The 13,958-nt window shown below is 36.4% G+C and overlaps 1 protein-coding gene across 2 annotated transcripts; it reads right to left on the bottom strand.

Moving 5' to 3' along the window:
- Window positions 1–8,818: 8,818 nt before the first annotated feature.
- On the bottom strand, window positions 8,819–12,935 carry LOC121794433 (type I inositol polyphosphate 5-phosphatase 4-like). 2 transcript variants are annotated; one of them, XM_042192590.1, is made up of 14 exons: window positions 12,692–12,935; window positions 12,322–12,387; window positions 12,107–12,194; window positions 11,782–11,853; window positions 11,565–11,652; window positions 11,351–11,455; window positions 10,624–11,254; window positions 10,352–10,548; window positions 10,046–10,154; window positions 9,812–9,960; window positions 9,440–9,738; window positions 9,315–9,369; window positions 9,163–9,224; window positions 8,819–9,065 (listed from the first exon to the last, which is right to left on the bottom strand). In XM_042192590.1, exons 2-11 carry the CDS (start codon window positions 12,352–12,354, stop codon window positions 9,513–9,515), a joined length of 1,698 nt encoding a protein of 565 aa, XP_042048524.1. In that variant the 5' UTR covers window positions 12,355–12,387; window positions 12,692–12,935; the 3' UTR covers window positions 8,819–9,065; window positions 9,163–9,224; window positions 9,315–9,369; window positions 9,440–9,512. The 2 variants fall into 2 exon arrangements, with proteins under 2 accessions (XP_042048524.1, XP_042048525.1); XM_042192591.1 differs by having other exon boundaries at window positions 12,732–12,935.
- Between the last annotated feature and the right edge of the window lie 1,023 nt (window positions 12,936–13,958).

The following is a 13,958-nucleotide window of genomic DNA, read 5'->3' as shown; positions in this document are numbered from 1 at the left end:
TTAGTGCCTAAAAAATTATTGATAACGATATTATTGATTTTATAAATTACATAACAACTATTCGTCCATTTTTTTTTGTATAATTTCAAATAAATTAATAAAATAACAAATTGATTTTTGCCTTTTCTGTGATAATATCAGTAGCTATATTTAAAGTGTTAAAATAAAATTATATACATCTATAAAGTAAACGATGTCAATATGGACTGATTACTAGAATGTTTATGAATGGAACTTAATAAAGTACGAAATTGATGATATCGTAATCCTGAACCGTGAAATATAATTTAAAAAATTAATACCACAATCAAATAGAATTGAAGTAATAAATGACATCCAAGTGCGTGTAGTAAATTATATTACAGAAATTATTTGGTGAATTAATGTAAAAAAAAACTTTGTTGAATGCTAATGAGATGTGCCTATATATATATTTCCAGCACCTCCTCTTCAACTTGTATCCCTCACTTGTCTGTTTTTCACTCATTGTACTAAACCTTCAATTCAGCTCATGGCTTCGCAGCAATCCGGTTCGTCGCGGTCGAATAACACCGAAATAGGTGGTTTTTTGAAGAAGTGTATCCGCTGCAATAGTAATATCGACCCCAAATCCGACATCTTTATGGGCGGGTATGAATTCAATCTCTGCTTCATTTTTTTTCAATTTGTTTTTGTTTTGTTAATCACTTTTTTTTTGTTTTACAGTAAGTTTCCTGAGTGATTTGAGTAAATAAAATGCGGTTGATTTCCTAGTTTTTCTTCGCATTATTTGTGTACTTTATGAATATCTTTTTTCACGGTTCAATTTCATTGACTTTATTAATTCCTGGTTGGTTATGAATTATGATATCCTAATTAATGGTTTATTGACTAATTTTCTGATTGTCAATGATAATTATGTATGAAACCCTATTAATTAAGTTTTATCTGCAGTGTTTTGGTTTTGATGTTGTTATGCATGTTCCATACTAATTTGAATAGTAACGGAAAGTAAATGAATATGCAAAATTAAACGAGTCAATATTTGAAATAAATGGTTTAGTTTGCAAATGTTTATGATTGGAAATTAGTATTTAATTAGTGGTAATTAAGCCTTGAACGTGAATGTATGCAATGCAGAGACTATCGTGCATTCTGCTCACCTGAATGCCGCGATAACCAGATTGCTGCGGATGAAGCAGCTGCAAAGAGAAAGGGAAAGGGAAAGGGAAAGTCATCAAATTCCAAACAGTGATGAGTTGTTGTGTTGTGTGTGGAAGGAAGGAAGGAAGTAGCTACATTACATATATTACAGATCTACTCTCCGCTCTTAGTTTTAGCTGATTTGGAGTTGAATGTATTTCGTTTTCTGTGAGCTTGTTTGCTATTGTGTGCTGTGCTACATACTCTACTTTTTATTGGCTTATAAAATTTTAAGTCCTGTTATCTAATATTCAAATATATACTCCATATATATTGGTTTAAACTATCTCAATTCATATATTGATCCCTAGCTAGTCTCTTAAAACCAGTGTTTTAAAAACCGGACCGGCCGGTTCGACCGGTCCAATCGCGAACCGGCAAGGAATCCGGTCCGGTTCACCCCTAGAAATCGCCAACATGTTAAACCGCTACTGACCGGCCGGTCAACCCGGTTTAACCGTGAACCGATTTTTTACTTTCGGACCGGACCGGCCTGTTCGACTGGTCCAATCGCGAACCGGCAAACAATTCGGTCCGGTTCACTCCTAGAAACCGCCAACATATTAAATCGCTACTGACCGGCCGGTCAAACCGGTTCAACCGTGAACCGGTTTTTACTTTACAAAATACCTTTTCAAAATTTGTTGATGGCAAGACTTGAACCCATGACCTCTTCTCTATATACCAACACTTTTACCACTCTACCATATGACCATTTTGAAATAATATGAATATTAATTATTTTTATACACTAAAAATGATATTTTTAATCCACATAAAATAATAATTCATTTTAATATTATTTTAAGAAATTATTAATTATAATATATTTTTTAATTATATTTTAATAATCACTAGATTTTTACAATATATGAGTTTGTAATTACACATAAATTTAATATGTTTTATATGTAAATATAATTTATTATTACTTAATATTAATATTTTTCTTGTACTATATATTTAATTTATATACACTAACCATTGATATTAATATTTTTGCATAAAATAACTAATTGTTCATGTTTAATTATTACTTAATACTATAATATTATTTTGTTAATACACTTTTTTTAGTTATAATGAAATTTATCTATTTATATATAAAATATTAATTTTTTTTATCTACAATAACTAATGAATCATATATTTATTTTTATTTACCAACAAAAATATTTATGAAATTTATTCATTTACTACTAAATTTTAATATTTATATTACAACTAAAATATAAAGTTAATATTTTTTATATATTATTAATTATATGTAAATTTAATATATTTTGTATATTGTATACTTAATTATATGTATTTGCAACAGTAAAACGGTTCGACCAGTGATTGAAACGGTTGGACCGGTTGAACCAAGAACCAGTAGCTTTACCGGTTGGCCGACCGGTCCGATTTTTAAAACATTGCTTAAAACTATAATCGAAACGTACCACAAGAATGACCAAACCGATAGAAGAAAAAGAGTAATCATAGTTTCTTGAAATTTGAACTTTATTTATAATATTAAAATTGGCTATAAAGCAATTAGTGTGGAAACATAAACTCAAAAGAAAAATAGATGAAAATTATGGATTTAAACTGTTGCATAGATTAGTGACGTGGGATATGCATAGATTAGTAAATGACCAAGATTTAGGACCAAGTTATGATACGATTTGATTTTAATATCACGTGTTTGATACCCTAGTTAATTACTACCTCCGTCCCTGAAAATTCGTCCCAGTTTTTCATTTTCGTCCGTCCCTCAAAATTTGTCCCATTTCACTTTTACCATTTTTGGTAGTGGGTCTCATATTCCACCAACTCATTCCTACTCACATTTTATTATAAAACTAATATATAAAGTAGGTCCCACAATCCACTAACATTTTCAACTCACTTTCCATTATATTTCTTAAAACCCGTGCCCGGTCAAACTGGGACGAATTTTGGGGGACAGAGGTTGTATCTTTTTATAAGCCAACTTTGTTTGATATAAATGTTATGAAATCAAAATTAAATATGCAGTGACTTATTTGACCTTATACAAATCTAGTTGTTTGCTAAATTGTCTTTAGCTATACCTTAGTTGAATATGCTTCAAAGAAAACAAACATTACGATTCCCTCTCCATTTTTCCATCTTTATTTCTTGGCGGTTCTAAACTTAAAGCAGTAAAATACTACTCTATTCTTCTTTGAATGGTAAAAAAACCATTATATTTACGTAGAAAAGCAAGCCATTATTAATTGTTCATAAACAAAGCTCTTTAAACCTAAGGTTGATTAAAGCTACAAACGGAGCTTTTCAAAAACCCATGAGAAAAAAAAATTGTTCCAAATCAATATTAATCAACATAAATCATCAGTGGAATTGAATTGGGGATATCATCACAAGTAGGCAACAAATTGAATTACTTACAAAAAATTTCATAATTAAAATAAAAAAAGAGAGATTGATAATAAATAAGCACCTACCGAATGGAAATTTTGGTAGTGAACTTTTGATTTACTTATTCATGAGATTTGAAGGAAGAGTATGCAGTGGACGTCTGGAAGAGATTGAAGCAAGGGCATGAAGGAGAATTCCTTTTCTTTTCTATGTAAATAAATTGAGGCATATTTGTATCTTAGCAAATGTGTGAGATACATGTATAATTTTAGGAAAAATCTATGGGCTCGGATGAGCCATTGAGAAAAAACACAGACTCACATGTTAGGTTAACTATGATACCGAACATTTAGAAATAGTCATATAAGTAACTATATCTAGGCATTACTAACTTACCAAACATGCCCTTAGTATTATTTTCGGCATCATCTGGTTGAACTACATAAAACTGTTTACATAATTTTACACGAATGAATATCAGGTAGTGTATGGAAAAGTAAAAAAATGAACTCACATTTATTGTAATGTGAGAAAATATAAATTAGTCGTAGAATATTAATAGCAAATATATTAAGCAACTACATAATTGAAAAACGAGAAAAAAAAATTAAGGGATGGATGAATAAGGATAAATGAAAAATTAAGGGATTAATGGATGAAAATGGATAAACGAGAAGTTGGTGGAGTATTAGTTTTATAATAAAATGTGAGTGAAATGAGTTAGTGAAGTGTGAGACCGACTTATCATTTATGATAAAAGTGAAGGTGGACTCTTATTGTAAGAAGAACTAAAATGATAAAAATGGATTTTTATTATGGGACAGAGGTACGTAGTATATTTTAAAAAATACAATACTATATAATTTGGACTTTTTCTAATTAACTTTGCCACATATGTTTTCTTAACTATATTTCCTTGATTTTTTTACTTTTCCTCCATGCTCAATATGCCTATGTTTTAGGGTTGAATGGTCAAACATGTAAAAGGAAGGTATTTCCTCCGTTCGATATTTATAATCTCGTTTTAACTCGACAAATTGCTATTTATAACCTCATTTCGATTCAACACAAATTTTAAAAATTGAGAAATAAGTTAATGGTATATGGACCCACATTTATATATTATTTTTATAATAAAATATGAGTATAATGATTTAGTTGAATGATGAGGTCACTCACCTAAAATGATAAAAAGTAGATGAACACCTCAAAATGACAAAATGAGACATTTTTTACGGACGAAGAAATTAGTAGTGAAAAACGGGAAGTTTCTTATTTGGAAATCAGATGTGCATTAATTTACTTGAAATTTATGGTACAATTTGTAAGAGTATTTGCAACATTTCCCTCATTTTTTGTGTTGGACTATCACTTCTATAGTGGGACGCCTCACGCCACGTCTCTACCCACACCTAGGGGTGCTTAAACGGTTCTCCGGTTCTCGGTTATCTGAACCAGAACCGGAACAGACCGGTTAATTGAGGAATCGGAACCGAAAAAATCAGTTCCGGTACCGGTTCCAATTTTTTAAATAAAATCGGTTCCGATTCGGAACCGCAATTGACCGGTTCCTAACCAGGAACCGGATTATAATTCAATTTTACTTTTTATAATTTAATATACTAATAAATCTAATTTAATTAAATTAATTTTGAATTAAAGTAAAATAATTTGAAACATTGAGTGATTTTTAGATTTAAAAAGTGTTAGATTTGCGAGCTCTGTTTTCTGAAGTATTTAAAATGTTTAAACCGTGATACATTGAATCTACAATTATTTTCCCAATCCATTTTTTATGAACTAACTACAATGAGTAGGACATCATATGTTTGTTTTTAATTCCAAAAGAACTTATACAAATACAATATCATTTCATATGATAGAAATTTAACTTTATAACAAATTTATGTACTCCCTCCGTCCCAACTAAGTTGAGACAAAACTTTTGGGCACGGAGATTAAGAAATTGCATTGAAAAGGAGTAGGAGCGAGGAATAAAGTGAGAAAGATAAAGAGAGAGTAAAATAAATGGTGGAATAAAGTAAGAGTGATTGGATGTTTAGTTTTTTGTTAAAAAAGGAAATGACTCAATATAGTTGGGACATCCCAAAGTGGAATACGACTCAACTTAGTTGGGACGGGAGAAATAACAATTTATTTAACATACGATTTTAACCTGTTTGTCAATGATTTTTTAACTGTTCCGTTATAAACCAAAAAGTCACAACAAGATCAATTAGTATTGGAAATCCATTGAGCATTTATTTAGCTAAAAAAAGGGAAAATGGAATTCAATTTTAAGATCCATCGGGCGCGAGATCGGGCATCTATAGTGGATGCTCTAAAGGGTATGTAGGTCCCACATATACTAACTCACTTCATTCACATTTTATTATAAAACCAAGTATAAAAAAGTGGATCATCTATTCCACTAATTTTTCCAACACACAATTATTTACATTTCTTAAAAGTCGTGGCCACAATAAGGCCATCCACTACGCTGTCTCTATAACGTCCCTTATTCCGTCCATTAACTACTATTTGACTACTATTTGAGGGTCCCACTGTACTTTATTCCTCCATCCCTTAACTAAGGGACGGAACCTGCAACGCTCCGTCCCTTAACAGTCCCTTATTCCGTCCCTTAAATTACTATTCATTCAATTTCATTTTTATTTTTATTTTTTCAACCCAATTCAATTAAAACAAACACATTTTTATTAAAAAACACACTTTATTAAAAAAACACAACATAAAAAAACACACAACATAATTTAAAATACAAATTTAAAGAAAATAAAAAAACTACTCCGCCGGCTAATCATCCTCCGGAGACGGTCGAGGTTGAGGGGGAGTCGGAAGGCCAAGTTGTGCTCCCATATGCACAATTCCGTTCCACCAGGCCGCGAATTGGGCGTGCGAGAAGTGAGAAGTGTCCGCCATTGTGGCGCTCATGTACGCCACCATAAGTGTGTCCGAGCCTCCCCGCGAGCCCGATCCCGAGGCCGCCTGGCTTGATTCACCTCGGTCCTTCCTCGCTCTAGCCGCTTTCGCCGGCTTCGTCCCTTGCGGCCGACGGCGCCCACGGCTGGATCCTCCAGCATCGCCGACCGTACCCGCAAACTCCTGCGATTCAGCCTCATGTGGGCGATGCCCTCAGCGGTGTCACCACTAGACAAGTATTGACCACTCGTCGTATGCTTCGTGCGCTTCGAGTTTGAGCCCGAGCTGGAGCGGAAACCGCCGGCCCACCGTTCCTCGTCCTTCACGGCCTGCCAAACGTCAACATATCTGAATTGTTGACGGGTGTCCTGGTAGTAGGCGCGCAAAGCGGACGTTAAAATGTCGGTTGCAGTGACGCCACTTTGGTAGCGCGCCGCTTCGGCCGAGTAGAGGCCGCAGAATTTTTTGACCTGTTGGTAGACTCGGTCAAAGTGAGAGCGGAGCATTTTTTATTTGCACTTGCGGGAGCCTTTCGGCTTTATCTGGTGGTAGACCTCGCAGACCTTTTCCCAGAAACACTTCCGGGGTTGTTGATTCCCGACGATGGGATCGTACGAGACGGTGATCCAGGCGTTGTACACCGCCAGCGTTTCCTGGTTGCTGTACGGATGCCGGCCTAGATCCTCTTCCTCTTTTTCCTCCTCCTCGTCCTCGTCCTCGTCCTCGACCGCCTGGGGTTGTACACCGCCTCGCCCACCTCCACCGCCTCGGCCTACTCCCGGCGTTGGATCAATGGGAAAATCCTCCCGGATCTGGGATAATCCCTGCGAATACCGCAGGGCAGAGGGACGGGCATATGCATCAACGTCAAAGTTGGGTGGTTGATACCCCCCGGCGTCTCCGAACCCTGGGTCCCCGGCGTCGACGCACTGGAACCGCCCAGTGTGTTGATCATGGTCTCCCAATCGCCGAAGGCGTTGAGATCCCACCCGCCGGAGCCGGAACCGTCGTAGTTGCCTTCGCCGGACATCTTGTGATGAGAGGAAATTTGAGAGGAAATTGAGATGATAGAAGAATAGATGTGTAGTTGTGTGTGAAATGAGGATGAGTGTAGGAGTATTTATAGAGTAAAAAAACTAATTTAAAAATAAAAAATTTTAAAAAAAAAACAAAAAAAACGGTTATTACCGTTAGATTTTTTTTATTTTTTAAAAAAATATTTATTGCGTCAGCACGTGACGACGCCCACTCGCGGGCCGGCGAGTGGGCGTTACGCACGACGCCGGGTCGCACCACGTCGCATAGGCGCGTGGCGAGCCCGCCCGTCGCGTAGCTCGGCGACACGGGACGCGGGACGGGACAAGGGACGAGACGGCACGGGACGTTTGCTGCAACGCGGCGCGCGACGAACCCATCTCTCCGGGACGGGACGCGGGACGCTGACGCGCCGCGTAGTGGATGCTCTAAGAGTGACTCCTATTGTGAGATGGGATGGATGGAGTACTTAATATTGATTTTATATACTCCTATTATATATATTTGATAAATTTAGAAATAAAATTATAGAAATGAGATATTTAGTAGGAAAAGTCTAGATTCTCTTATTTCTTTTCCATTTATATGAAAAAAAACTAAATCACCTTTTCTTATTTTACATTTTCATTCCAAGACAATATTTTCACATCATTGCTCGTGACAATACTATACTCAATATGAGTGAAAATGAGAAATAATTTTTTTTGAAAAAATCTGAAAAAATGAGAGATTTATAATTAAATGATTTTCCTATCTCTGGCCATAAAATTACAACAATAGATCACAGTATTTATACTTTTTCATCGATGAAAACGACTTGTTTCAATCTCTATTGAAATCTTTAGCGGCAAAAATAAATTAATAAATAAATTTTGACTGTGGGATATGACAAATTGCAGTTTGAGCTCAATTTCCAAGGAGAGCAATGGAATTGCAGAACAAGGACAGCAATATTTCCTTTTCAGTTAACGTTTCCACTTTAATTCTACACTTTATAAAGCTCAAAATTCTCTTTTTTCCTTCACTGTGAAAATGGCCATCACCATTTCTTGGTTCCAATAAAAAGTAAAAGGGATGCAACATTTATGAACTAAGCTACAAAAAATTCTTGCATTTACACAGACTTCTCGTTGCAGCAAAACAGGCGACTCCGTCGCCTTGGCGGCCCCCACATTCCTGCCCGACATCATGTGAGGGGATTCAATCAGGGTACGCAGTAACCCGTTAAGGGGAGGCCTTAACCCACTGGCTGCCAGAAGCCCATCTCCCAGGCAAAAAAGGCGATTCCGGCCCGACATCATGTGAGGGGGTTCAATCAGGGTACGCAGTAGCCCGTTAAGGGGGAGGCCTTAACCCACTGGCTGCCAGAAGCCCATCTCCAAGGCCTCACACTTGTGCCTAAGAGTGAGATTCGAACCCAGACTCATTGCAGCAAGATCTGCCCCTCCATTGCCAACTGCGCTGCGCCCCTGCGGGCGGCATTTACACAGACTTCTCAATCATATATACTGATTCGCTCCATCCTGCAAAATAATCCAAATTTGACAAATAATCTTAATTTCAACATAAAAACACTTGATTGCTCAAATGAATGATTTGTGCATATATTTCTATATTTACCTCGTTATTGGTTGTGATTTTTAGAACTTTTGGCCACTTTTAATTTTTTTCATACTTTGAGCCTGCAAATATATAATGGATATTATAAGTAACAAGACTAATACATTGTCGCAAACAATAAACATTAGGTAAAGCAACAGAATGCTGATTACCATAAACCCCAAATATGTTGAAGAATGATCTCTATCCATGTTTTATAGGGTTCATCTGCAAGAATACCGAGTTATAGAATAAATATGGTTATGTAAGAGGATGAGTTCTAGGATGATGAATGAACCTTTATGGTTTGCTGCTCATTTATGCAGTAAAAGGTGAGGATTTCTTGCAGGAACTTGGATTTGATATGGTTTTCAGAATAAATATAGTTGATCGTATCCATGTGAGTAAGGGAGGAGCTCCTCTATCTCAACCCGAGCGCTAGAATAGCTCGTGCTTTTCTTGAAACGGCCACAATTGGTGGACTCGACTTCTGCCAAAAACATACTGCAGACTGGTCTGTGATCTGAAAACCTCGACTCCCCACGAACATATGAGAGTTGTCTGAGACCATGGCCGTGCCATAATATACGATCACACCTTCATTCACACACAAAGAATTAGAATCGTGTAAGCATGGTTTATTAACATGTATTTTTGATAAGAGAGTCACCATGCAGGTGTTCTTCGTTTCTTCTTTTGACGCATATTTTCTCCTGCGTATCTGTCTGAATTGTTTGAATACTTGTACGTAGGAGGGAAGTAGATCTTCCCCTCGTTCCATCCTGCAAAAACACGCCCATATCTCTGTTCTATCCTAAGCTGTTCAAGAAAAAGAAAAGAGATCAGCATAGATAAAGCAAATCAGTGAAAAGTTTTGAATTGTTATCAAATTAGAAATTCTTGCCTGATCGTTTTCTAACAACGCTCTCCAATTGCGCATCTCTACAAGAGCCTTTGCATATCGGTACGAAAGTGCAATTCTATAGTTCAAGTCCCCAAGCCATATCACTCGACTGGAAGAAAACATGAGCAATATTTTAAATGAGAACTTAGCATATGAAGCAAATACATTTCTTTTCTGTTTTAGGATTTTGCTGAAAGGAACATTGCTAGAGTATTCCACATTTATTATCCAAGTAGAAAATGTAGCACAAACTAAAGCAAAGCCAAATGCTCCAAAAGAGTAGATGGCTATGAATGAGAAACATACTCATGATCAAGGATTGTTTGAGGGGATTTGCTCTCATCTGTCGTGGCATGGACTTCTGGGAATCTGGTTTTCCTCAATATTTCCATGACATCAGAGTTCCTTCGTAGCTCGTCTCCATCCTTCTCCCCAGAGGTCAAGTGACTACAGATGAAGCAGAAGCTTGTCTGGTGCAAAGACATGCTTATTGAGATCGAGCCCTGCAAAAACACAATAATGTAAGATTATGCCATTGTTGGTCATTTGGAGAACAACCAAGTTCAGAAAAGGCGTACCTTGTTACCAAGATAACCCATCAGCCCTCTCCCAACACAAGACACCTTCAGATTGCGCACAGCATCTCTCAGTTCCGTCTTTATCCATACCGTGACAAGTATCCCAACCATCTGTTTGCTAGCCACAAGACAATATCTTGACTGGCCCGGATTCTTGTCTTTGTCCTCAATGGAGACAGAGGCATTGTAGTACTGTGCACAAAACGAATCACTTGGCCCATCTTCATCATCAGAGGAAGCATCCCACCTTGCATTTTGATCATAATAATCGCTTGGCCTATGACCATACATAACCCGATCGCACATGCTGAATCTAGGATCAAGTTTAGGTTGTGCCACTGAAATCCCACTTCCCATCATTCTCATGCTTTGGCTCACAGACTGCACAGAGTGACGGGGAAAGAAAGAAGGATCTTGTTCTCTGTTTGGCCCTTTAAGGTCATCATATAGTTCATAAGGACTCGTGGATCGTGTATTGAAAACAACACCACCACCTCCACCATCTCCACCACCACCAGAGGCAGGAAGGCTGTTGAGAGTTTTCCTAATAAGGGCTTGCCATTTCCTAGCAGGGCCATTATCCTCCGTGCCCAACACATTTCCAGCATTCAACGGAACAATCTCTTGAAACCTAAAAATGACAATACAAAATCCATCCATTAATAATTTGCTAGCCAAGAATCAACAAAAGCCACAGACAGAGACAGTTCTCGACTAGTGAACTGACCCAAGAACATAAATATCAGAAGGAGGCGACGTATGCAGCCAGTCTTCAAGATTCAAGTAACTCGGGGGTGACTTTCCACCCACATTCCATGTTGCCACAAAGATCCTGTTGCATCACAACATAGTGGAATACACAAAAAGTAAAGACTTGCTTTTTCCCTTGGTGGCTTTGCTAAAGTGATAAACTGAGTGTATGGATTAAAAGAAGCACAAACCTATAATCTTGAACATCTGTAATTTGAGTGGAATCAAACTCAAACTCGTTTCTTCTCATACACTCTGGATTTCGAGCAGTCAATTTTTCTGTGAATCCAATTAGTCAAATTAAGCTATACAGAGTACTGCAAATAATTGCTCACTATAACAAGAGAAATTATTATTAGAACTGGCAGTATAATTGTGGTTGAAAAGAATAATCCAGAAGAAGTGAACCCGTGTTGCTTTTCTTGACTGTGTATGGCTGCTCCCTCTCAGGTAAATTGTTCCTCCATTCTTCATCAACGCCTGGAAAAGTAGATTTACAACTATTTAATAAAGCTGCTTCACTACGGCAGTAACTCCCACACTCTCACATCAAAACAGCTCTAAATTAATTTGTCATAATGATGTAAACAGAAATTCATCAAACCCCTTTCAAATGACATAAATGCAAGTAATCCCAGAAAATTCGGAACAAAAATTAATCTTTCATGAAATGGAGGTGATCCGATTTAATCATCAACGAAATTCAAACAAGTTTTTACAGAGACAAAATTACCTCCATAAATGATTTCATCAGCATGAAAATCCCCATCTTTGCTCTGGAGATTGAACCATTTCTTGACTAACGTCTTAGGCCATGAAAGCTTCATTAACAAACTCGACAAATCAGAAACACTCCATTCAACAAAATCACCACAAACAAATGCTCTTTCATGCCTTCTTTTTTTCCAGAAAACAAATTCTTCAACACAGAGAGAATCAAATTCAAACCTTGCTCTTCTTTGAGCTCCCATCTTCTCTCATCGTTTCACCACTTCATACAATCAAACAGCAACCCTTCGAAAGAAAGCCAAGATCAAAACTTTTTCTCACAACAAAAAATCCCGAACTCAACTTTTCTCTAAAAAAAAGAGTTCGAGAATGGAGGACACGAGAAAACGATGCAACTCAAATGGGATGAAAGCCAGCTACGCTCTTTTCTTTAATTAAAGTAATTCAAAGAGAAAAAGAGAAAACGAAATCCCATATTCTAGTAATGTCAACAAATTCTATCAGCCAAATATCATTACTTGAGAAATTCAGTAGTATATAAAAACAAGAAGAAAAAAAATCAAGATTCAGTTATAGGATCCTGCATTACGGAAAAGGGGCGAGGAAGAACAGAAAGATGAATGAGATACATTGTAGAAACATGGGCGCTTGTTTTGTGGGTCGGGATGGATAGGCTATACTAAATCTTAAACAACAGCCAGTTCAGAGCAGAGACTGAAAAAGATGGGATTTTGGAGCGGAAGGCGAGAAAAGAAAAGGGAAAGGAAAAAAAAAATATACACAAACACAGAGAGAGTGTGTGAGTTTCGAGGTCTGGTTTGGTTCAAAACGAGGGTGGGGGGCCGACCCAAATAAATGGGTGGCATTGCACTGTAAATTTGCTCACTATTGGAACAGGACACCCCAATCCTCACCTGCCCGCTCGCCCCGGCCCCATCCCCTCTCGCTTTCTCTTCTTGGCCGCGGTCATATTTCGGCCTTTTTCTTTAATAATCAACTCTCTGACTCTAATTCATTCTATGAAAAATGTAGTAGTACTACTACTATGTTTGTTGGAAAAATAATTAGCCAAATCTAATTTTCAAGTATCTTGTTCCATTTGTATCTAATAGAAATGAATTGTACACTTCAATCTACATGTGTTTGAGAGGACGTATTTATTTGTTCTACTAATTTGCTATTGGAATCATGAGCAATTATTATACAAACAGCATATACCTGTATGCTGCTATAACATTATTATCGACATTCTCCAAATATTTCGTGTCCTAATTTGCTCAAACATAGCGCAGTCAAGTTGAGAAATATTTAAGGGTGCATTTAGTGGCACATGATATACTATCAACTAAAGCCAAAACTTGGGTGAGCGCACTTATTAATTATGTTATTTATGCTGTAATTGAGGTATTCACCATTAAATATAATAAATTTGTCTGAACTTTGTGATTTTATGGACCAAATAGTCGATTGTCTTTGTTAAAGTATTAATATAGTAGTTCATTATATTTTATTATTTTTATTTGTGTACATCCTATAAAATTATTTTTAAAAATATTACTCCATATAAATACACAGAATTTATATATTATTTTCATTATATTCACATATCTGACAAATCTTACTAGAATTGTGAGAAGACTCGTATCCATGTTATGACAAGCTTTGGTCATGAAAATGGATAGTACTATTATTTGGTAAAGTTGATGGTATTTTTCTATTGCAAATTAATGTTACTAGTATCCTATTTGAAATATATTTGATAGACTCACTGAATATTGCTTATATGAAAATATGAGATTATTTGGATTTGAAATCTCGTGTTAAAAAACATAAAAAGTTTGATTACAGTACACACT

Source organism: Salvia splendens, chromosome 3, assembly GCF_004379255.2.
Source record: "Salvia splendens isolate huo1 chromosome 3, SspV2, whole genome shotgun sequence".
Taxonomy (NCBI): domain Eukaryota; kingdom Viridiplantae; phylum Streptophyta; class Magnoliopsida; order Lamiales; family Lamiaceae; genus Salvia; species Salvia splendens.
The sequence above is the reverse complement of the archived record's forward strand: the minus strand, read 5'-3'. Positions and strand labels throughout refer to the sequence as shown.

Excerpts from the sequence above, each read along its gene's own strand:
- LOC121794433 (XM_042192590.1), bottom strand. The coding sequence starts at position 12,354 with ATGAGAGAAGATGGGAGCTCAAAGAAGAGCAAG. Across the intron at positions 11,854-12,106 it reads TGATGAAATCATTTATGGAG|GCGTTGATGAAGAATGGAGG; the intron begins GTAATTTTGTCT and ends CTACTTTTCCAG. Across the intron at positions 11,653-11,781 it reads AGTCAAGAAAAGCAACACGG|AAAAATTGACTGCTCGAAAT; the intron begins GTTCACTTCTTC and ends TTGGATTCACAG.